Source organism: Chlamydotis macqueenii, chromosome 4 (assembly GCF_036417535.1).
Source record: "Chlamydotis macqueenii isolate bChlMac1 chromosome 4, bChlMac1.mat, whole genome shotgun sequence".
In the NCBI taxonomy this organism is placed as follows: domain Eukaryota; kingdom Metazoa; phylum Chordata; class Aves; order Otidiformes; family Otididae; genus Chlamydotis; species Chlamydotis macqueenii.
The window spans coordinates 56,351,812-56,377,613 of NC_141559.1; the positions used below are offsets into that span (position 1 = coordinate 56,351,812).

The window sequence follows — 25,802 nt, forward strand, 5'->3', positions numbered from 1 at the left end:
CTGTTCACATGAAACAGAGCTGGCCTCCCATGAATAAGCAGATATATCAGTTCTTGACATTGTTAAAATAGAAACAAACTTAATTCAGACATGCATTCTTAACATTTCCAACTACAGCCGCCTTCTGCTGGATTCAAGCTTTTACTCTCCTAATTCCCCTTTGTAGGATACTGTTTCTTAGGGCACATAACTCTATCTTGTTTGCAAGGCAATCTGTGAAGGCTAGGGTGGGTCACTAACCTGCATATACCACTATGCCTACAACAGCTTCTGTGTTTCTTACTGTGCATCCTCGGAGCAGTAAGTTTTCTTTGCTGAGGCCCACTCGATCCTTGTTTGAATGCTCACTGAAAAAAAAGCACATTACTTCAGCTCTAGGACTCCAGCAGCTACCAGTTAGGCTTTCCAAATCATTAGGGAGCAGATTTCCCAAAGAAGCTGCTAGTCACTGACTGCCATTCCGATGCTTCCAATTGGACTTTTCAAAACAATGGGGTAACATGCATGCAGATCACTTTTGAAAATCCATGGATGTAGGCACTGTACCAAAATTTTCTTCTGTTTACAAGTCTAGCATTTGCCAGCTACCACATGAGAAGTAGGCAACACTATTGAAAAGAGCTCAAGACAAACACTAGAAGCCTGAAAGTCTACAACTTCTATTTGGATTCCCAATATCAGAAAAAAACCAGAACAAAATATGAAATCCTATTTTAAATATACCGTGAGCATCGTTACTTCTGTGACATACTTTCAGTGCAGGTAGGCCCACTGTTTGTCAAGGTGTTTCCTCAGAGACTAAGATTTATATATTCATTTTTATTTTCATATTTCTAATGTGTCAGTGCCCACAGGGAAGAATACAGACATCATAACTCTCAAAATCTGAAAAACAGTCACAACATGAAATAGTATTTTGTTTTCCTACTGTCTACAGAAAATCATAAATCTATAAGAAGAAAAGACATAGACAGGCACATTGGTCAAAAGGAGCTTGATCAAGTCACTGACGGTTACACAAAACAAATTAGAGTAGGAGAGGAAGCCAGCCCTTCTCATTTCCAATTCTGAGCAATGCAGCTTGTCCAGTCAGGCCATGATCCAGACCAAATACTGTAGATATCACATGTTATTAAAAGCAGATATGAAAGAGATATTTCAAATATGGAATACACAATTGCAAAACAGCCTGAATTAAGATGCTGAAAATATTCAATACAAAATAAAAAGCACTAGTGGGCTTTCCCAGTTCACAATCTGCTCCTCAGAAAGCCCTTCTGGAGCTTTGTCTGTTGGGCTGCACTCAGAAATGTAGTGGAGCAAACTGACTTCTATACATATTGTCATTATTTTTTAAAGTAAACATTACAAGCTCTCTGAAAATGAGTAAGAGCATCAAAGCAAATGACATAGTTTAAAGAGCCACCAATCTTACTTACAGAAAGCCTCGGAAGCTACTGAGGTCATTGTTAGGATTTTCACACTCTATTCTACTGGAAAAATTTTCTGGATCAATTTCAGAGACCTAAAGCCATAGGAAAAAAAAACAAAACAAAACAAAATCCAGAGAACTCAGACAAAATGTGATGGAACTTTAAAACACCACAAATCTATAGGTTCAGATATTACTATCTTAACAATTTAGCTTTGAAACTGCAAGTTGCTGGTGGTGATGATTTGCTACCCAGTGTAAATCAGACTTCCACAACATAGGAGGACTTTCTAGTACACATCAAACCCTGGCAAGTATAAGCTGAATTGCTGATATTTTGACAATGCTGGAGAGGAGAAAATGGGTGGAAAAGTGATGAAGAAGAAAAAAAATGCAATAAGAACACCTGAAAAGCAGAGATTTCCCATGGATTTTTTCATTATACGGAAAAATAAAAGAGGCACTGTCTTCTCTGCAAGCGGAATTTCTTCCAAACAGTTTCCAATACCACAACAAGGATGCTATCTGTGCTAACACAAAGAAAGTAGGCAGAACTTATTAATGATGCCTTACCAGTACAGAAGAAAGGGTTGTTACGAAAGACTAGAAGTACATGTTGTGAAAAAGAGCAGGTGAGCTCTTGAGTGAAAAGCCAAGTGAAACAAGTATTCTGTATTAATAAAGAATGATACCTGACAAGAAGTAAGAGAAAAAACAAAAGGCCTTATCTTTGGAATTATCTGCAATCTCACTTGCAATTTAATTTCAATTAATGGCATATGAGTATGCCTCCAGCCTCTAGAACAACAGAGGCTGGCCTCTGATATAACAGAGCTGTTTCTAAGCTGAGTACTTCCCACTAACTCCTTGGAAAGTCATTTGTTCTGCTCTTTAGAAAAAAAAGAATGATCAGTTTAAGGTTTCAAACTCCAAGAATAAATCTATAATTCACAGGTGTAATTGAATACATCTTCTACATAACTACAGATCTCTGAGAAGGCTGCACTCCCACAACGAGGTGACTTCACCCTATCAGAATAGCAACTATGAGGTTAAAACACAAACTTGTAAGTAGAATTTGAAACTCAGAAGACATAAAATTATTAACACATACTTTGTTGCCTTGATTAAAAAAAAATTTTTATGTTTTGCTGTATTGATTTGTTGCACTGTATTAACCTGAAGGCAATAGGAACACAGCCTTACACAGATACCTTCAGCCTCTTTGTAAGTTTAATTAACTATGAAAGATCTCTCTCTCCACTGACCTTTCTCATGTTTGTTTGTACAACATTTCTATAAAATGTTAGACAATGTAATTTATTCATGCTTTTCAAGCATTTCATATTGTACAACGACTACACAAAAAGAACAGAAAGAGAGCAAAGGAAATATAACGAGAAGCCAATGAGGAGGGGTGCTATGCTGGACCTGGGAGGGGCTGGTGGGGGATGTGGAACTCAAGGGCAGCCTTGGCTGCAGCGACCATGAGATGGTGGAGCTCAAAATCCTCAGGGCAGTGAGGAAGCTATGCAGCAAGCTCTCTGCCCTGGACTTCAGGAAGGTAGACTTTGACCACTTCAGGGATCTGATGAGTGAAGTGCCACGAGATAAAGTGCCGGAGGGAGGAGGGGCCCAGGAAAGTTGGTTGATATTCAAGGAGCACCTCCTCCAAGCTCAGCAGTGATGCATCCCAATGAAAAGCAAGTCAGGCAAAAATGGCAGGAGGCCTGTGTGGATGAACAAGGAGCTCCTGGACCCACTAAAAATAAAGAAGGAAGTCTACAGAGGGTGGAAGCAAGGACAGGTAAACCAGGAGAATTACAGAGAGGTTGCCCAAGCAGCCAGAGATCAGGTAAGGCAGGCTAAAGCTCTGGTGGAATTTAATCTGGCCAGGGACATCAAGGGCAACAAGAAAAGCTTCTACGGGTATATCAGGGACAAAAGGAAGTCCAGGGAGAATGCAGGCCCTCTCCAGAAGGAAACTGGTGACCTGATTACCTGGGACATGGAGAAGGCTGAGGTGCTTAATGACTTTTTTGGCTCAGTCTTCACCAGTAAGGGCTCATCCAGTCACGTCACCTAAGCTGCAGAAGGCAAAAGCAGGGACTGGGAGAACGAGGAACTGCCCACTGTAGCAGAAGAGCAAGTTCGGGAACATCAAAGGAACCTGAAGGTGCACAAGTCCATGAGACCTGACAAGATGCATCCGCGGGATGGATGAAGTTGCCAAGCCACTGTCATTGCATTTGAGAAGTCATGGTAGTCTAGTGAGGTTCTCAATGACTGGAAGAAGGGTAACACAACCCCCATTTTTAAAAAGGGGAACAAGGAAGACCCAGGGAACTACAGAGTACTGGTGGACCAAGGGACGAGCAAATGATGTCATCTACCTAGACTTGCGCAAGGCATTTCATGCTGTCCCACATGACATCCTTCTCTTTAAACTGGAGAGACATGGGTTTGATGGACAGACCACTTGGTGGATAAGGAATTGGCTGGACAGCCGCACTCAGAAAGTGGTGGTCAACAGCTCAATATCCAGGTGGAGACTGGTGACGAGTGGCATTCCTTAGGGGTCTGTGTTGGGCCCGGCTCTGTTCAACATCTTTGTCGGTGACATGGACAGTGGGAGAGAGTGCACCCTCAGTGACTTCGCCGATGACACCAAGCTGTCTGGTGCTGTTGACACGCTGGAGGGGAGGGATGCCATCCAGAGGGACCTGGACAGGCTGGAGAGATGGACCCATGCAAACCTCATGAAGGTCAACAAGGCCAAATGCAAGGTCCTGCACATGGGTCAGGGCAGTCCTAAACACAAATACAGGCTGGGCGGAGAATGGATCGAGAACAGCCCTGAGGAGAAGGACTTGGGTGAGCTAGTGAACAAGAAGCTCAACATGAGCTGACAGTGTGCGCTTACAGCCCAGAAAGCCAAACACATCCTGGGCTGCATCAAAAGGAGTGAGGCCAGCAGATGAGGGAAGTGATTCTCCCCCTCTATTCTGCCCTGGTGAGATCCCACCTGGAGTACTACACCCAGTTCTGGAGCCCCCAACATAAGAAGGACATGGACCAGTTGGAGAAGGTCCAGAGGAGGACCACAAAGATGATAAGAGGGCTGGAGCACCTCTCCTATGAGGGCAGGCTGAAAGAGTTGGGGCTGTTCAGCCTGGAGAAGAGAAGGCTCCGGGGAGACCTGATAGCGGTCTTCCAGTACCTGAAGGGGGCCTACAGGAAAGACGAGGAGAGACTGTTCAGTAGGGCCTGTTGTGATAGGACTAGGGGTAATGGTTTCAAAATAGAGGGAGGTAGATTTAGATTGGATATTACGAAAAATTTTTTTACAATGAGGGTGTTAAAACACTGGAACAGGATGCTCAGAGAGGTGGTGGATGTCCCATCCCTGGAAACACTCAAGGTCAGGCTGGAGGGGGCTCTAAGCAACCTGATCTAGTTGGAGATGTCCGTGTTCCTTGCAGGGGGGTGGACTAGATGACCTTTAAAGATCGCTTCCAACCCTAACTATTTTATGATTCTATAATAGCCAAAGCAGTCAATTTTTTTCTCCTACAGCCTGGAAACTGTCTCCAGATATATATTTCTGGTGAAAGCATCTTATTTTTGATGGACAACTAAACTATTTGACTTGGTCAAATAACTTGTAATGGCATTCAAGGTGTTAGTAGGGAGCTTCTTGCAATATACCTTGAAATAGTAACCACAGAAACTCAGAGTGCAACCTATACTGGGCACAGAAGTTATGTCTACACTCTGCCAGTATAAAAATACAGTCTGCCAGGTGACAAATGCTATGTCCAAAAGCAAGTATCCTGATATGAGCACTCAGATCTTCCTGTACTACAAGTTTATGGTTTATATTTCTTCATTACAATCTTAACTTTGACAAAGCAAATATTGAGAATAGAAGATTTTGCACCTTATTTCTTGAGATGCTCTCCCACGTTTCCTGGCACAAAAGAGAAAATTTTCTACAGCAGATTTAAAATTATTTGGATTTTGCGTAAAGGTGCTGAAGAATGGGGACAATAAAGATGAGAACTGAGTAAGGTAGCTGGGAGTGACAGGCCCTGGATCAGACACTCTCACTGGAATAGGGAGAGAGGCAGCTTCCCAAGGCCATGCCTGCTACTTTGGCCATACTGTGCTCCTGACAAACCATATGGTTTGACAACATGGCGTGGGAAGGGAGTGGATGCATGGCCAAAGTGGAAGAGGAGAGCTGGCAACTCCTTCCATCAGCCTGGCTTCTTAGCTACCTGGAAGAAAAGGACCACACTTTCCTCTCCACAAGGCTTGAGGATGCTGCAGCTAGGACTGGATTCAGTCACTGACCACATAGGCCGAGTATGAACTGACCAGTGCAGTCCTGTGGCCTCTCTTGTAATGTAACAGGAGACATTCACTGCTCACAGTGACTTAATGCTAATGGCATATTAGCTCCTCCACTCCAGTGAACCTGTGCTTGGTTCACCTAACCACATGAGGTGTGGAGGGAAACAGAGATTAGTCCCTTCTTAATTGGAAGCAACATTTGAATATCTCGAAAGCAGCAGAGCAGTGTCAGTTTGTTCACTAAACAACTCATTATCCTCAGGGAGCAGGTCTTCAACTGTTTTGTGTATTTCTCTGTGAATGCTAAGATGGTTGGAGACACTGTGTTCTGTGTCTTGTCACCTGCTGTTACCCAAGAAGCCTCAAGTTACTTTCCCAATTTCTTTCTTGTTGTCATTTAAGCATTGTTTTTAAAACCCATGCTATTTTAAGTTGCCAAAAAAAAAAAAAAAATTATTACGAGAGTTTCAGTTCCTGTTTCATGCTTTAATTTTCTCTTGCCTTCTCTTAAAGGAATCTCAAATGAGAGAACAGGTGCCCCACTGAAAAGCTTTTTCACTGTGTTTCTACTTGTTCAGTCACAAAGAAACAAGACATAACACTGTTGCAAACAGGTTAAGTCTTTTTAGTCCTTGTCTTTAGCTGTTCTTTAATTTGATACAGTTTATTCCTGACCTTCTGAGCTTCAGAGTTCAGGCAGTCAATCTCTTACACAGCAGTGTCAGTCTTATTCAGCCTGAGTTTCTAAGGATAAAGCCTCTGGCTGAAACTCAGCTGACAGAGCACTACATGTCTGTAAAGTTGACTACGGCTCTACATTCAGAAATTATGCAGTCCTCACAAGAAGACTTGACAATTACTTTTTTTTTTTTTTCATATTTGAAGACAAAAGTGAACAGTCTTGAATGATGAAGGAATTGTCACTTTTTTTGGACAGTATGACTCTTCCTAGCATCGTGGTACAAGTTTTCTGGAAACAGAGAAAACAGTCTTTCTTGAGTAGGAATGAAATCAGACCTTGGTGGCAGGAGCTGGTATGAGATCAGGGCCACCTCAGTATGATGTAAGCTTGTAGAACCACTTGAATTTCGCCTTGTGTAATGACATGTATATACAGAAAAATCAAACAGTCCTTTCTGCTTTATTGTTTTAAGATTAAATCAAGAAAGAAAAAAAAAAAAAGACATGTCACTGTAAGGGGATAGGAAACAGCTTTGTTCATGGATATCACACCATGCCTTTGGTATGATCATACTCGCTAGGTAACAGGGGAGTCTTAATGCACAAATGCTCCTGCTCACTTTCTCACCACTACTGACAATTCAGAGGCAGTTCAGGTAATTTTATCTGTAGAAATGTCAGGAGTCCTTGTTCCTTTGATATTACTTTCTCTGTGCCAGTCTCCAACATTGTGTCTGTTAGGTATAACACTAAATAAAATTTATTTGTCTGGTATTAAAACAATGGCAGTGATCTCCTCAGTACCTGAAAAGGCCTTTATGAATTATTTATAAAGCCTTAACCATGTGGCTTCCATAGCTGAAACGCATAGATCAACTGATTTCCCACCACTACTTGGTATGTATAAACCCTCTTGAGATCCAGTGACGCTCAGTCTTGAAAGGGAGAGGTGACTCAGTGAATGTTGTTCACAGCAGGCTTGTAGCAGAAAAATTTTAAGAGTTCCAAAGGTTTTAGAAATCCTTGAAGGACTAGAATTTGAGCTAAAAATAAATTTTCAATATGAAAAAACATTCAAAGAGAGAAGATAATATCTGCTCCTCCCTCTACATCTTTATACAGCATAGACCTCCCTTCTAAAAAATTCTGATTTCTCACTCATGACATGATATGCACCATAAATGACTTCTTGACATTTACCTGAACAGTTATTTTTACTGGCTTTCATTACTTGAAATAGATCTCTCTTTCTCTGGGTTAAGTGAACACACAAAGATTTGCTCCAAAATAACTCAAGCAACAAATTAGAACTATGTTACCTAGTTATTTTGCTTTCAGATGAGGATTGCTGAGCTATCAAGAATTAGGCAATCTAGGAGGGTTGGGTTGTTTGTTTTTTTTCAATTGACTATCTGTCATGTCAACTTTCTTACACCACTAGAAATGCACAATTATCACCTGCTCTGAATATCCTCTCACCACCTGCCTCTGCTTTAGATTGGTTTCTCCATCAAGGCCTGCCGTTTCAACGTAACAGATCCCATCCAGGTCACTAGAATATAACAGCACCATGTCAGCAGGAATTACTTCATTACGTGAAAGGCGGATGAAGTCTCCAACATTGACATTTTTCCAGCATTCATCTATGTATTTCTTCTCCTTTCTGAAATACATAGAAAAAAAGTATTGTTTTACAAACACATAAACACACTAAGAAACTCAGTGAAAAAACTCAGAGAAACAGACTGTAACCAGAAAATTACTCTAATAGTTAATTTATGCTTCCAAGTCATTAAAAAAAATCTGATGAGATAGTCTATTAGCTCAAGGTGAATATAATTACAAAGAATCAGCTCTGGGGTCCAAGTCCTGTTTTTCTGGCAACTTCATTCCAGGCACCCTCCCAAAATTATTTTTAGCTCTATTTGAAATTCGGCTCACTTGCTTCCTGTATTTTCATTATTCCAAGAAAGCAGGATTTCTCTTTGGGTCACCACTTTTTCTTGCAATTATAGAACCAAGAACACCAAATCTTTTTCCTTTCTAATAGGGCCTTTCAAAAATGTCTGTCTCCCAAGATGATGAACATCTACTAGTAAGCAACGAATATTAAGCAACCACTTCACTGCTGCTCTGAATATAAATAGTTATATTTGCACGCTTTTAAAAGATCTTTTCAATTAATTTGAACGTAAGGTACCAAGACTCTATAAAACTCAAGAAAGTCAAGAAAAGCTCAGGCTCGTCAACATTGAGCTGAAATTCTTTATTAATATGAAATAATATCTAGGCATGACATATGTCAGTTTGAACTGCTTTCCACTTTCCATTTATAGCTGCTGTTCTGTCCTCAGCTGAGATGAAGAATCTTCCTTTTACGTAATCACAGCAGTTTATTACAAACACAATCAGATTTAGAGCAGTGAATAGGATACAAGGTAGTAAGCAACAAAAAATGCTTGATGAGCTAGCTGGAGGCACACAGTAGTAGGCTACTGCAAACATGGGTGATGAAACACACCTACAGTTGCTGTTACAGACACTGCACAGGTCTGGATGTAGTACGTTTTTGTACAAACTACTACTGTCCTCAGTGACTGCCTGGCTTTTCTGCCTTGCACAGACTAACCCTAGAGCTATGTTTAAAGAGAGGAGCATGTACTCTCCACAGTCTTTTCTCAGTCATCCAGACCGGGGTATAGTCTGGGCTGTGCTAGGGCTGCCTTCCACATTGTGCTTCCTTCCCTGGATCTCGTTCTAAGCTGGTCAAGAAGCACACTCATTCCAGGGAGTTGGGAAGCGCACCGAGCTTCTACAGTGCAGGCAAAACTACAAGCTTTGCTATGTGGCCATTGTGTGCAGACTGGCACTTACCCGTTAGCTTTAATCAAAGTGCTAGCTATGTAAAATGCTTCTGATAAATACTGAAATAGCAAGACACCTCTAATGACATCAAAAACATCAGAAAAATATTCCCTCTATCAAGCTTTGCACCCATGTCTTTCAGTTCTACATTATTTGACAGTACCCTTTTGAAAATGCCTGTCCACAAACAGAAGGCACAAAGCCCACACAATTAATCAGTGTACAGATGACAATTTGTCCAGTGAAGATAAGGTGGAGGTGGTTATATTGCTTTCAAAGCGTAAACAAAGCAAAACCAGAAAGCAATAAAAGCTGACATAAAATTAATCCAATACAAGCCACACCTGTTCTCTACTTAAGATGCTCATTTTCTACACAGATGGAAAACCGGCACAATGGAAAGCATGTAAAACTTAATTAAATCTGCAGCCATGTCTATCACAAGATGGATGGATCGAAACAACACCACAGGAATTACGTTTTCATACTAGTACACCTCCTTGAAAATTATGAAGAAAAAAAAAAAAAAGAGTTGATGGAAAAATTTCTAAAGTAAATTAACAAAGCTCAACCTAGTAAGAGAGGTAAACAGGAAAAGGGAAGGAAGATTTGCTGAAACAGGATGTGACTCTCAGTTACTGAAGCTATGACTTAAGCTTTGATAGCTGCAAAAGATCAGGTTGCTCAGAGCACCATCCAACCTGGCCTTGAATGTTTCCAGGGATGGGACATCAACGACCTCTCTGGGCAACCCATCTCAGTGTTCCACCACCCTCACTGTAAAAAAATTATTCCTTACCTCTAGTCTAAATCTACCTTCTTTTAGTTTAAACTATTACCCCTTGTCCTATCACAATGGGCCTTGCTAAAGAATTTTTCCCTGTCTTTTCCTATGAGCCCCCTTGAGGTACTGGAAGACCACTATAAGGTCTCCCCAGAGCCTCCTCTTCTCCAGGCTGAACAGCCCCAACTCTCTCAGCCTGTCCTCACAGGAAAGGTGCTCCAGCCCTCTTATCATCTTCGTGGCCCTCCTCTGGACTCACTCCAACTGGTCCATGTCCTTCTTATGTTGGGGGCTCCAGAGCCGGGCACAGTACTCCAGGTGGGGTCTCACGAGAGCAGAGTAGAGGAGGGGGAAAATCACCTCCCTCAACCTGCGGGCCCAGCTTCTTTTGATGTGGCCCAGGATACGATTGGCCTTCTGGGATGTAAGCACACATTGCTGGCTCATGTTTAGCTTCTTGTCTACCAGTACCCTCAAATCCTTCTTGGCAGGGCTGCTTTCAATCCCTTCATCCCCCAGCCTGTATTGATACCAGAGGTAGCCCCGACCCATGTGCAGGACCGTGCATTTGGTCTTGTAGAAGCCCATGAGGTTCACAGGGGCCTACTTCTCGACCTTGTCTAGGTCCCTCTGGATGGCATCCCTTCCCTCCAACATGTCAACTGCACCATTCAGCTTGGTGTTCTTGGCAAATTTGTTGAGGGTGCACTCGATCCCACTGTCTGTGTCATTAATGAAGATACTGATTAAGATATTTCCATATCTCAATTCCATAAAGAAAAACTGGATATTAAATTATATCTGGATTTCATATATATACTATGATTTGCATAAACACACATTTTTAAAGAAAAATAATTACAACACACCTACATACAAGGCTTGGAATGAAACAGAAATATATTTGAGAGAGAAGAAAAACATATCAGACACTGAAGTTATCTGTCCAGCTGCTAATGCAGCAGATGGATCACACATATATACTTTACACAGTTCAGCACAAACTCAGACAAAATGTTTAACTGTCTTTAGTAGTAGGTTGTGGGGAATAAATGGATTTTTCCATCATGATCACCTCACCACAGTTTTACTGAAAGGACATGAACTACATGATTTTAACAGATGCTCAAACGGAAGTGCCTTATAATTTGTGATTAATAGTTATTTAAATAAGATTCTACTGTTTTAAAATAACTTGCTCAAAAGGCACAAGGACTTGGTAACTAAGTATGTAACATCACAGCAACAAATACAAACTAAATTAAAGTGCACATTAGCACATTTTATTTTTTATTGGTATGTTTTATTACTCCAACAAGGGAAAAATGAGACAGAAAAAAACATATAATTTTAAGCAACATTATCTTATTTTACAACATTTTCAAGACAGAAATAAGCTCTCCTGGAAAAATCGGCTTCAGGCTCTGTGTATTTCAGGTGAAATACAAGAATTCTGATCTATCAAATGGATAAATTCCAGAAGTCCAAAAAGTAGCAGGTTGAAACTATGGATGTTAGATATTTGCTAGAAGCAAAAGCAGATTGCGAGGAGGGAGGCAGAAATCAGATTTGTCAAAAAAACCACAGAAACTAGCACCTAGTTGCTCAGATAGATTTTTCAAGGCACTGAGAACGGCACATTTTGTCACAGACAACAGAGCATAGTGCAACTAGTTTCTATCATGAACATTTAACTTTGTATAAAAGCAAGCCCCACAGGAATTCAAGAAACAAGGATCACTGGTTTTCTGGAAAAAGCTTCATGCAAATTATCTTCACATACAAACTGGTGGCCTCCTAGCTTTCAAGTACGACAACTATTGCTTAGTTATGTTGAGATAGCAAGAAGAGCTATTAGACTGGGCACTTGTCTTAGCAGTCACGTAGGTATCAGTATCTAACGCGTAAGTAAAATTATACAGACAGCATGTACAACGTATACAACTTCTCCAGATGAACAAATGCATAGTAAGAAAATGACTGGAAATCATATTCAACATCATCTAGTTCTTCATCATGTTTACAATTGATATACAATTCTTGCACTGGAGAGTCATTACAATTTCTAAGGGATTTCTGTTAAACAAGTTAAGAAATTCTGAATCCGAATGTGAGATTAATGGAAGTTTAAGATAAATCAGCTCACACATAGTGAACAATCATTTCTGTACTGGTAAGATTTAGTTCTCCTGAATCATGCCTCCAAGTTTATTTTTAAAAACACATTATACTATATAGAATAATTCATAATAAAGAAAATGAGGAAAAAAAAAACCAAACTTAGAAAAACTAAATACTTATAGGCACAAGAAGGAATTTTTACAGATGACTAACATGGCCACTGATTATTACACAATTTTGGTGACAGGGAAGGAAAGAAAAAAGCCAGAAAAGAAGATCAGAAATTAATTCTGCTTCATTGACATTGGCATGAGACTGCAAGTAACACAGAGTTTTCAGGAATATGGATATTGAATGCTTCAGCTTTCTGGTAACTAATTCATTTGGGGTACCTGAAAATTTATATCAGAAATAATCCAGCTTCTCCCTTAAGCCTTCCTCCCTAATAGCGCAATTACTTACTTGTTTCAAGATCAAATTTTTACAGGTTGAACAGAATGTTTCTGGGAAAGCTGCTATGTATATTTGTGTCTGCAGAACAAAAAGCTGTTTGTTTTTTCTTTGAGGATATAAAATGATAGTCCAAACTTTTTCTATGGCTGTGAACTAGCTCTTAAAACACCAATAGGTATGGCAAATGCCAGAAAGCTGGAGATTCCATCTTCTGAGTAATATCACAATATATTTAACGGTTGTGTAGTACCAGATTGCACACCTGCTGCATGGGCTGACTGAAGTCATGTCTACAGTACAGAATTTAGGGTTTGGCATTACCAGCCAGCACATTAAAATTTAAGAAAAGTTTATTTTCAGTGTATTGCTTCACTAGGAAAAGGTGTGTCTGTAATGAAAATAGGGAGTTTTAAATGTGGTTTGGCACAATGGCAACTACTGTATATTACTCGTCAGACCGTACCGAATTTGTTAAAGTACCCATCAATCCTCTCCTACAGGTGCTATTTGTGATGGCCACTATAACCCATGAGAAGTGACAAATATCCTTTTACGGCAGGTATAAAAGAAAAACAATTATGTGGGCAGCACTGACATGCACTAAAAGAAGTTTTTTTGTCAGTTATGTTAGAATATAATCAGTCTGCATTCCTGTCTTTTTACGACCCATGTATAACAACTGCCCGCCAGCACACCTCTCACCAATAGCACGCTCCACTCCTGACCTGCCCCTACAATCTGTAACACTACAGTTCTGCACCATGGAACAGATGCTAACAGTTGTATCAAACTACATGAGGCACTCAAACTGTTTGGGGAAATGTTGGGAGATTTTAGACAAATTAAAAATACCCCTTTCAAAACAAATGCTGTGGACAGCAGTGCTTAACTAGTCAAACTATGTTGGTAGCACAGTGCAAAACTCATGCATGAACACTCTTATCTCAACCAAATAATATTTTACACTAATTTGATATCCATTTAGCAAAACTGGTGATCAAGACTCACCTAGACTAATCTCCCAGCAACCTGATCTAAGTTAGACCTCCATTGAGTAGGGGGTTGGACTAGATGACCTCCAGAGACTCCTTCCAACTTAAATTATTACACGATTCTATCAGTATCCAGAAAGTAAATCAAAAGATTTAACAACTTTGTCACATATACTCATAAGGAAGTAATAACAATAAACCAGAAAGACTATTGTCTCTTACCTGCTATATACTTTGGTTAGTAAGTTATTTATCTGTTTATCCATTTTGTACTTTGAGTAATCTTCCAGGCCATCTTTCACTGCAATAATTGTCAGAACTGCTACTAGAGGTAGCATTGTAATTTCTTTTTGGAAGGCTTCCACCAGAGGAACCCAATTTAGGACAACTAGAAATAAGAAATACAAATTGGCAACCCTGAAACAAAGAGGAAACATAGGAGTTAGCTGTACCAGCAGACAGTCATCCTTATTCCCCTACTGCATACTATATAGACACTTAAGTTAACCATAATTTATCTTTTCTTCATCCCAACTGCAATTTAAAACAGAACTGTGGATACTAAGTTATTCACTCTCCAGTCAACAGATTACTTAGCTACACAGTTAGTATGCATGATCAGAAGATGCCAAAACCAAGAATTTTCCTGTATTTTCAAACCTGTCCTCCAGGTACATGTCTTCTAGGGAGGCTTTGATGAACTTGCACTTTCTCAAACTCCCAAGTCTTTTAAACTTAGTTTTATAATTTCCTGGGGGAGATGACATGTTTTTAGAAAGGAGCCATCCTACAACCTCCCTGCATAACTTTACAAATCAGCAGTACTCCGTGCAAAAGGACAATGAAAAAAAATTGGCAACAGAGAAACACATGAGGGAAGAGGAAAAATATATTTGCAGGAAATGAGCTGAAAAATCCTATTGCAGACTGCTGTGTGGCAGTGCTCCAAAAGTAAGAAATATTTCAATAATCCAAATAACAGAATGAGTGGAAATTACATAAGCTATGGAGAAAAGCATTAGCCCAACACTGATGATACTGAGAGAGTTTAGGCAAATAACACAGATATCTTCAGAAGTGACAGGCAGGTTGGGAGGAAGAACAACTTTTGAATACCCGTCTATATAGTAAACACACATTTAAATAAAAGGATTCCACTTCAGAGGAATTACCACAATCAAATGGAGTTCATTACCTGTGGAATTGTTCGAATAAATTCCGCGGTAAAAAATTCAACAAAGTATACTTAGTAGTCCGTATTTTGTTGTTCATGTACAGTTTTGAAACTTTTTCATACTCTTCTTTAAAATGTCCCAAACAAGGTATCACTATCCTGTGCTTGCCAATACTTTTGGATGATTGATAGCACTGGTTATTTGAATTGCTGCTGCTGCTACCTTCTCCGCCCTCTGTAGATATTAGTCGCTGCCAACGGTACCGGGCCCAGCGGATGGGATCTGCCATTGCGCCCGAAACACCTTATAATCCAAGGAGTGTCCTCTATCTAGAAACATGTTAAAATACAACAAGTTAAGTAACAATTCTGTAAAGTCTTCCCAACTGAAAAGTCACAGTTACAGTTTTAAATAAGCCTAGGAAAAAAGGACATTTCCGTACTTTTATTTAATAAAAAACCTAGACAGTTATGTAAGGTCAGGAACCTCTGTTTCAAATGCTCAAAACTCTCAGTTGTGCGAGCCCCAAATCATCAGTACATCTATTTCTGTCTGCAGATTGGAATCATAGAAGAGTTTGGGTTGGAAGGGACCTTTAAAGGTCATCTAGTCCAACCTCACTGCAAGGACCAGGGACATCTCCAACCAGATCAGGTTGTTCAGAGCCCCGTCCAACCTGGCCTTGAATGTTTCCAGGGATGGGACATGACCACCTCTCTGGGCAACCTGTTCCAGTGTTCTACAACCCTCATTGTATTTTTTTTTTCCCTTATATGAACTCTGAATCTGCTTCCTTCTATTTTAAAACCATTACCTCTTGTCCTATCACAACAGATCCTGCTAAAGACTGTATCCCCATCTTTCCTGTAGGCCCTCTTTAGGTACTGGAAGGCTGCTATAAGCTGTCCCTGGAGCTTTCTCTTCTCCAGGCTAAACAGCCACAACTCTGTCAGCCTGTTGTTCAGCCCCGATCGGGACCAGACTACACAGTCTCTCTCTCGCTCCCCCTACCCTCCGAGAGAATAGGGGGAGATGATATAAGGAAAAACGGCTCAAGGTTTGAGATAAGGACAGGGAGAAATCCTTAAAGTTACCGTCACGGGCAAAACAGACTCAACTTGGGGAAAACTATTTATTTATTTCTAAAATTAGCAGGAGAATGAGACAGGGAACAAGATAACCTCCCCCCACCCCTCCCTCTTCCCGGGCTTAACATTATCTCTACTACCTTCCCCTCCTGAGCGGCACGGGGAGGGGAAAAGGGAATGGGGGTTGCGGTCAGCTCATCACACGTTGTTTTACGCCGCTGTATCATCGTCGGGGGAAGAACTCCTCGCATTCCTCCTCTGCTCCAGCGTGGGGTCCCTCCCACAGGCCACAGTCCTTCGTGGAACTGCTCCGGCGTGGGTCATCTCTTCCACGGGGTGCAGTCCCTCTAGAACAGCTGTCCCAGCGGGCCCTCCATGGGCCACAGCCTCCTTCAGGCCTCCACCTGCTCCAGCGTGGGGTCCTCCACAGGCTGCAGGTGGATCTCTGCTCCTCCGTGGACCTCCATGGGCTGCAGGGGGACAACCCGCTCCACCATGGTCGTCACCACGAGTTGCAGAGGAATCTTGGCCAGGAGCCGCATCACTCCTCCCCCTCCTTCTGAACTGACCTTGGCGTCTGCAGCCGTTCCTCACAACAGGCTGGCAGACGCCTCTCAGGATCCTTTTTACATCTTATTCACTTCTCATCTCCTCTCCCCTTCTTGCAGCCAGGCCGGGCCGAGTTGGGCCCAGTCGGCTGCCCGGCGGGAGGCCAGAGGGTGAGGCCTGCAAGGCCCATGAGGCTCGCGCCTCCCCCTCTCTGCCCCCCGCTCAGCTGCTTCACATCTTCTCTTCTTCTTTTTTTCTGTTTTCCCCTACTTAAATACGTTATCGCAGAGGCGTTATCACGGGACATTCTGCTACCAATTGGCTCGGCCTTGGCCAGCAGTGGGTCCGCCCTAGGCCCGGCCGAGTCCACTGAACAAAGGGGAGCGACTTCTAGCAGTTTCCTACAGAAGCTACCACCTTAGCCCCCCTCACTAACAAAACCAGAACACCTGTCCTCACAGGAGAGGTGCTTCAGCCCTCTCACCATCTTTGTGTGCCTCCTCTGGACCAGCTCCAACAGGTTCACATCCTTCTTAGGTTGGGGGCTCCTTTCCTTCCCATCTAGCATCTTACTATCTGCATACATTGTAGAAAAATTTTTACTAAATCCTCTTCTGAAGTTTCCACACAAAAGCTGTCTCTAAAACTTGCCAAGTCTTTCTAAATGAAATCTCTTTACTACAGACTAGCCTATGCAGTCAAACTAATCCTGATTTTGGCTTCAATCAACTCAAGCTTCTATTCATGTGGTATTTCTTTCTCAGCCATTGATAAACACCACTCTGTGCTGCTCAGATTCCTTCAAAATGTTGCTGTAAAAAGTCATTTTCCAAACTATCAATTTGATACCATCTTATCTTCTCTTACAGATCTTCCTTAATTTTTCCTTTCTTCAATTACAATTGCAGAAATCTTGAAACATGGGCACAGTGGCCTCAGAAGGTCCTCTAGCAATGTAGATTAATATATCTACATGAACCCATTCTGTTCGTCAAAAGGAGAAGATTCTGCAAGCTTCCCAAACAGCCTGGTCCACTGTGTGCTACCCTTTGGCTAGAAAGCTTTCCCCTAATGTCTAACTGATCTCTTTCTCTCACCAAATTAAGAAGGTACATTTTTGTCCTATCATCATTAGATGTGGACAGTTATTGACTGTAAAAATCTTTATGTCTTGCAATACCGTTACCACATACATAAAACTCATGTTTCCCTTTAGAAACTGTGATCTGCGTGTGAAAGGAGAAGAACAAGGAGAGAAAAACAAACCTCTATACAGCATCTCCTCTCAGCATCCCCCAGCAGTTCCCATGTGAACTACTGTTCTCCCAACGCCTTTCTGCAGTGCTGCCCCAGGCAATGTAAGGGACTAGTCTGAGAAAAAGACTTCCCTCTCTTCTCAGTGCTAAACTTCATGGTCCTAGTAACCATCAGACTAGGAAAGGCAAGCAACTGCCGCAAAACAAGGCAGCTGTCTGAGTCTTCTCAGAGAAACAAGAAGGAGGTTGTGAAGATTTTTCCAAAATATATGGCATCCTCTTTTTTCACAGAATGTGGCATCCTCATATCCTTGCTCCCTCTAATCTTACTGCCCTCTGCATTGAGGCTACTATCCCATTTCAGTCAGGATCAGTCTTTCCTCCAGCGATGGAAATTCTGACATCTAGAAGCAGCTACTTCACAACAATTAACTACTTTTAAGGTATGGCTATCATACAGTCAGACATACGAATATTGATCCATACACACATGAAAGAGATGCTTCAATTCATTTGCACTGAGTCTGAGAACAAATGCAAAGCTTGGAAATTAGCCAGGTCTTCAAAAATGTTTAAGGACTGCAGAACATGCTGCTAGTGGAGTCCATACTTGGCTATGCAGAGCTCCTCAACGCACCTAGAGCTCCTAAAAACCAAATGAACACTGACCCATCCACATAAGTCACGACTGAAGCAAAGAACAAAATATTGAAAATTAAAGAATTTTAAAAGCTGACTGGCTGAAAAAAGGTACTTTCTTGTTCTGCAATCACAATTTTGGCAGCTCAGCTCTTAAAAAAACCTCAGACTTCTAGATTTGGGACAGCATCCTTAAGGCTTGGCCATTTCGAGGAAACAATACTTCTCCATAACTGTCTCTCCTGTGACAAATCAGTAATTTCACAAGCAGATCTTATGCAATGAGGGGCCTTTTAAAAGAAATGTTTGCTTTAATTAGCAATGTGCTGGATTATCAGGGAGAGTTTTAACATGATTTCTTCTTTGTCCTGTTAAATTTATCAGTCTCTTTTAAGCTTCCATCTTTAGCGTGAATCATACAGGGTGTGTCAATTAATCACACTTTTGTTTGATATGATAATTCTTTGCCCAAGTGCAGTAATCTGACATTTCTCTTTACATACTTAAGGATATTGCACATTATAACAGTAAGTAAACACCACAAAATTTTTCAAGATGCCATATGAGCCAGGTGTTTGAGAGTAGGTCAGATTTGTAGAGAAAAATCACGTTTGTTTTCATAAGACCATCAAACAAACATCTGACAATGCTGACTTCTGTGATCAGAAGCAGCAGCAAAAGAAAAGAAACTCTTTCTCAGAGCAAACTCCCAGGGCTAATGGGAACACAAAGGCTTTAAATGGCAGATCCTCTTCATGCAGTGAAGTTTATATAGGCAAAATAACCCATACAGCTAAACCACCCTTAAAAGCTTAAAAATTACATTATCAGTAACATGCAAATAAAGATGAGAATCGGGAAAAACAAAGGAGAAAACCTGACAGATGTAAACTCCTCACCACTGAATCTAGAGCCAAAAGTTTAAACATACTGACTGTTGCAGAACAGCAGTCACTTCTCACCGCATATTCATCTGTGACTCCTCACAAAACTCCAAAATCTCTGCCTCACCCTTCCTCATCCTCCTTCAAAGAAGTAGAGCTTAAAAAGGAACAGGAAACCTCAGATTCAGCTGTTTGCATTGTATATTTCTGCTAGTACACACAGCATTTTATTTTAACAACTTTTAAGAAAAATCTGGAGAAGATTGTATGGACAAGAAATAACTAACACAAAACCACTGCAACTATACCACATTGGAAACACTGTATGAGAGGGAACAAGCAATTTCCTATGGTCAAAAAGGTGAATCAGACAATCAGCCAGCATCTTGGGAAAAAAGTATCTGGATCTCATACTCTGACACAACGCCCTGTGACTCATTTGGGGTTTAACTGAGCTACTATTTACAAATTATTTTTTAAAAATCATTTGCATTTCCATTTTAAAATGGGATTTATGAGGTTTCAAACTTCAGAAATCCCCTTACTATTTTTCCCTTGTTCGAGTATTTTTCAGCTTCCAATTCCGCGAAGTATTACCTTCATATCTGCATGCAAGCCTCCGTTTCTAGCTTTCCTGCAGGGAGACGGAGCTAAGACTAAAAATTCCTTAGTTCCAGTTACATTCAGTAGCCTTCAGCAAATCACTTGGCAATCACTGACCTCTCCCGTACCAGACTCCTTCTCGAATCTGTCTGCAAAACAGATGTGTAGCTAATTTAGTCAATGTTTATACTGCTCTAGAACTGCACCTTGCTATTATGTTGTGGTCATTTGCTCACATGTCATGTGAAGTGCCCTACCATTTACCCTGGCTTCTCTTGACCACTTCCTCCTTTCTGACAACATCCTTCCCTTTTGCTATGATCTCCAAATAGTTAGCCCTTGTTCTTCTTTCAGAAAACTCTTTGTAAATACACTTGGTAAATGACATATTTCACAAGAATGTTCCTCAGACCTTTGGCACATGCATGTGTATGGTGCGTGTTTCTATCCTGTTCCTGCTCAGGAACAGTCTTTGACCACAGTCCTTGGCCTTCTGTGTCATCTGGGCCTGTCTCCAGTAGGTAGTAGTTAATCGATTCTTGGCAAACAGAAATGCAATCAATAAAACCGCATTATCTTACCTGAAAAACGTCTACAGCACCTAAAAGGGAAACAACTCCAACAATGCATCTCTCCAGCAACATCCCTTTTCTTAGCTCCCTATATGAATATTTCAGGATGCTCTGCAGGTCTGAGGTTCTGGGGTGACCAGTGAAGACAAAAAATGCTAACCCAGATGGAGGTCACACTACACAATGTTACAGAAGAGTGGATCATCCCCGATCCATACAAAGTCCCATTTAAACCTCTTAGCAAGTGTTACTGCACAGGCTCACTACCACTTGTGTCACTACCTTACAACTGGAGTACACTGTCAGAACTATACAGGCCTAATGTTAAAAATGTCTCCTAATCATCTCTGAAAACTCAGAAGCTATTAGACAACAAAGAAGCTTAAGGGAGTCACATCCCAGAGATTAATTTACACTCTGAAGAACAAATACTTCCTTTCTCCTAAGATTTGCTACTTTCTCTGTAAGATGCAATTTCACAAGTTTGTAATATGTCTTTGCAGGCCAGTATGAAATCTGCAGACCCCCTGATACGCTAAATAGATGTGGATAAGAGACTTGTGCTGCAAATTTATGGAACAAACAGCCAAAAACCTGCAAGAACCAAAATGTCAATTCTAAGAAAAATATGTGGTTATTTGCAACCACATATTCTGAGTTATATTCATACAGGGGATGCTGAGAACTCTTGGACTAAGAGTGGAAGGCAGATGTTACTATGAAAAGTGAAACGCTATGGCAGTATTTTGCCTACACCTACAAAGTCTGATTTACCTTGGGCAATGCCGAAAACCTGCAAGCCTTGAAATGCCTTATCTTGGAAAAGCGATTTCTCGGTTGTGAGTACATTAAGCCAGTCATTGGCGGCTCCTTCCAACTAAAAAACAATCAGCAGAACACATTAAAACCCAGGAAGTGCCAAGGCCCTGACACAAGGTCAATTGCAAGATAATTTAGTAGTAAACTATACATGCAGTGGTGCTGATTAATGTGCTACAGTGTGGGAGCAGTACATAAAAGCAGAAAATCTCCTCCACCTTGGGTAAAGTTATTTAGGATGCCAATCAGATCTTGTACCTACAGACACAACTGAATCATACACTACCAAATTTTAGGTTTAAAACTCAGATGAATCACGAATTTCTGCAACAGTAACAAGTTTCAAAATAAACCTGAAGACTGCTGGAGAGCTATGATTTGTGCAAATGCTTTACATCCTCTTCTCCATTCACCAGAAAAACTCTGCTTTATGCCCTGTTTTCGTGTGTCACATCAGTCTCTCAAAACTCTAAACCAAAACCTTCCAGGTTAAGTCTCACTCTTTTACAACCATCTATTCTCACAAGTGTATCTTTAGCTTATGGTCATGCAGCATTTAATCACTGCAGATGCTTTAATATGCATAAAATTCACATAAATTTCACAGTAAGACTAAGGTGTGGGCTATGTTGAAACAAAATACACTGGTCTTCTGTGGTGCCCGGATCACCACAGTTTCTTACTCACCCTCTCCCTACCCAGTGGGACGGGGGAGAGAAATTGGGAAGAAAGGAAAACTCGTGGGTTTAGATAAAAACAGTTTACTAAAAATACTAAAAACTACAAAGCTAACAGGATATAAGGATATTAATATATACAAAATATACAAAATGAACAATGTACAATTTCTCACCACCCAATGTCTGAATGACCGACGCAGCCCGTCCTGAGCAGCGATCACAGGAACAACACCGAGCAGCAAGCAAAAGTGGGGAGAGCAAGCTAGCAAGGTAGAGGGAACAATGCCAGCAAGCAAGACAGAAGAAAAGGATGCCAAGGGTGCCCGAACAGATACCCGACAAGAATGCCCAAACAGAATGCCCCCTCCCATGGGCAACCCCCACTTATATACTGAGCATGACGTTTATGGCATGGAATACTCTCTTTGGCCAGTTTGGATCAATTATTCTGTCTGTCTTTCGCCCAGCTTCCTGCATCTGCACGTTAATGAGACTTGAAAAGCCAGACAGTGTCCTTGGTCTCATTAACAACAACTGGTATCATCAGAGTGTTTTTATCAACATTCTTCACACACGAAATCCAAAACACACCGGCTACTGAGAAGAAAATTAACTCCATCCCTGCTGAAACCAGGACACTTCATATGATGCAAAAGGATGTGGTTTTTCTGTAGTGAGTGTATGCTCCCTAAGTTACAGTAAACAGTTTTAAAGGAAATTGATCCATCTTGGCAGTAATGCCGGTTTTTAACTATGCTGATTTCTTTTAAATCTTCAAATATTTTCTTAAATCTTTAAATCTAAACAAACTCCATTGTGTAGACAGAGTCTAGGTTACTCATTAAAATTTATACTGAAAGTACCCGTTACAGCAAGAAACTGTGCTTGAGTTCCCAAAATCCTAGGTTAGGTCTCTGACTAGTCCTATTCTTCTGGTTTTCTAAGACACCCACGTTATCAACTCTTTGAAGAGTTCCAGAAACTCCCAAGGCATCCAGAGAGGCTTTCAGGTTTAATGCTCTAGGGTTCTTCAAAGGATCTGGGAAAGGAGGTTATACATATGGCTACAAATAGAGCACAACTCCAAATAAAAAAAAAAAAAAAATCCTCCACAGCTCACTTCAAATGAATATCCTAGATTTGATTTTATCTTAAAGACCTTCTGGTTTTAAACAGACTTCTCTGGCAACACTGAAAGCCAGAAATGCGAGTGCTAAACATGTGGGTATAACCTGAGCTTCTTAATATCTAGGTAACTAACAGCAGTTAAGCCACAAAAGTACAGATTTCCATGAAGGTCTTCAAGTACTGTGCAGACTTAAACAGCTCGTGTCAAGGCCTGTAGCAGTGCAGCTTCACTGGTTTTTAGCCAAACAGATCAAAGCTACCTTAAGCATACTGCAATCACACCTACCAAAAGTGCATCTTAAAAATGAACGTTTTACATACAGCTTTCTGATTTTTCAGAAGCTAAAACAGCTACAACAGATGTGAGACACCTGCACATTTCAAAGGGATGGTAACGCTGCAGCTGACAGCATCTCAATTGTCAATGCTGTTGTGTTGACCCAGTGTGTCTGTGTGACATAGCTTCAGCAACAACTGCTGTGCATCAGCACAGCTCCTACTTTCTACCAGTAAAGCCTCTTCCTCACACGCAGCCCAGCTGCAAATGACAGTGCTGTTTTAGAACATAAGCTGTGCATCACATTTTTTCCCTTGGCATTTTAAGATTTTCAGTGGGAGATACCTTCAGAGAGGCAGTTCAGAGGGTCAGACTCAAACTACACAGGTGTCTAATTTTTGTTTCAGCCTCATCAAATCCTTTATGGCACTTCTGTTTATTTTAGTATTGCTACTTCTGTCCTTGCCTTTCTGACTCATCACTTCTCTTCCAGTACCATTTATTATATTCAGGTCTAAAATTGGGCCCAGATCTTGCAGATTTCACTAAATATTTCATGACACTGATTTCAACTATTAGCTGTCCAACACAGGAATTGTGCACTGTCCCTATACTTGGAACACATAAATGTATTTTCACTACATTAATGTGACAGCAGAAATTATGCCAAATTATATCAATTTTAAACAGCCTATCAGTCTATATTGATGGCTTCTGGCTTTATAGAGACAAAATTAGGCTTTTAAAAGTAATTACAGAAACTATAACTAGGTGTGATACAGGTGGCCATGAGCCATAACACTGTTCAACAGAATTCAGCAGTGAACATAATTTTCTAACACTGTAGTGAATTTTTGACAGAACTGACTCTTTTATAACCTCAGGAATACAATCGGATATTAGTCATGAAGCAATAAAACCTGTCTACTGCTTGGGGATCTTTTGACAGGAATAACCTGTGAATCCACTTTAACCACCAGAGAGTTTCTGCAACACTACAAAACATGCCTCTTGAGAGGATATTTCAGGCCTGAAAGAGAGGTGTCCTACAGCAATTCAGAGCTCAACCACAAATGCGTATCCTTCAAAGTCTTATTATTAAAAATTAAAACAAAAGATATATAAGCCTAGGAAAAAAAATGCAGGGGGTTAAGAATGCTCAAATTCTGACCCTATAACTTCAAAACTATTTAAGATGCTAAAGAAGCAGTGCTGTGAGTAGCTGAACTGATTTAAAAGCTAACACCAAAATGAGTTGCTCGTGCTTCTCCTGCCTTGTGCTCCTGCCTTTATCCCCTCCTTCATAATCGATCTGCTACTTACTGAACCTGGTTCAACTCACTGATCTGTAAGGCCTTTTACTAACTCTAAGACAATAATATTACTTGGTTTCCTGATCCAGCTTACAGCTGTGAAAGTACTCATGTTAGCACAGGGATGTGGGACAGGAATGTCAGATTAGAGTGAGTGACTTTGAGTACTTACACAAGGCACTCAGTCCTGATTTTGGTCCAGTTTTTATTAGAAATATGTACCAGCTGTGGCTATTGCCTTTGTAACCCAGATAATCCACAGTACTGGCAATTAAGAAAAGAATGTGATCCTCCTCTGTCAGTCCTAGTTTCCTGAAGCTTCAGGGATTTCCCTGTGGCTTACACGGACCGAATCCATAAATCCTTCCTTGCCATAAATTCCTAAACTACCTAAGTCCGAGTCCGACTGGGACGTGGAAACGGACAGGTCGGTTGTGACGACCTCGCCTTTTCACGCCACGAAACGACCGCTTCACGTTCTCCTCAAGCTGCTGGGCGGCACCTGCCCGGCAAGGGCTTCCCGGGCCGCCGGCGGCACCGAGGCACCTCGGGCAGGGCCTGGAGGGCGGCAGCTCCGCCTCGGCCCCGTCCCGGGCGGCGGGGTGGGGGAGGGCACCTGTCGAGCCCAGGCCGGCTGCGAGGCCCGGAGACCAGCAGCCGCAGGCAGCCCCGTTTTCCTGCCGCCTCGTTCGTCCCCGCAGCCGGCTCCACCACAGCCTCCTCGCGAAGGACTGCGGGTTCCTCCCACGGCCGCGGCTTCGACCCAGCAGCCCGGCACTGCTGCCCTCCCGCCCCTCCAGCCGCGCACTCGGTCCCGCCCGGCGGCCTTACCAGTGGCACCACGCACGTCCCAGCATCATGGCCGCGACCCCCGCTCCGCGCCCGCCGCTTTGCCTCCCGCCTCCGCGGCCGCCCCGCCCCGCCGGTGCTGCCCGGCCCGTCTCCGCCTCCATCCCCCGGCACTCTCCGCCGCTCTCAGCTTCTTACTCTCCCCTTAGCCGGCATTTTCTTCTCGCGTCTTTCACGCTGTGGTCTTTGTCCCCCGGAGATTGACTGAGGCAGGGCCCGCCGGGCCGGGCTGCGGCGGGGGACCCCTCCAAAAGCGGCCCGGCCGCAGACCCCACGGTCCCGGGTG

At 41.8% G+C, this 25,802-nt stretch overlaps 1 protein-coding gene across 3 annotated transcripts in view; it reads right to left on the reverse strand.

Moving 5' to 3' along the window:
• The window catches only part of ATP10D (ATPase phospholipid transporting 10D (putative)), a 51,749-nt gene extending 26,181 nt beyond the window's left edge, over positions 1-25,568 (reverse strand). For 2 of the 3 annotated variants that reach the window (XM_086746500.1, XM_086746498.1), the window contains exons 1-6: positions 25,499-25,568; positions 14,880-15,188; positions 13,907-14,101; positions 7,928-8,132; positions 1,440-1,525; positions 241-347 (exon numbers count right to left, since the gene is read on the reverse strand). In XM_086746500.1, coding sequence (XP_086602626.1) covers positions 241-347; positions 1,440-1,525; positions 7,928-8,132; positions 13,907-14,101; positions 14,880-15,148 — 862 coding nt within the window. In that variant the 5' untranslated portion in view covers positions 15,149-15,188; positions 25,499-25,568. The remainder of the gene's footprint in view (positions 1-240; positions 348-1,439; positions 1,526-7,927; positions 8,133-13,906; positions 14,102-14,879; positions 15,189-25,498) is intronic. The other variant, XM_086746501.1, reaches the window with a different exon arrangement.
• Positions 25,569-25,802: the final 234 nt, after the last annotated feature.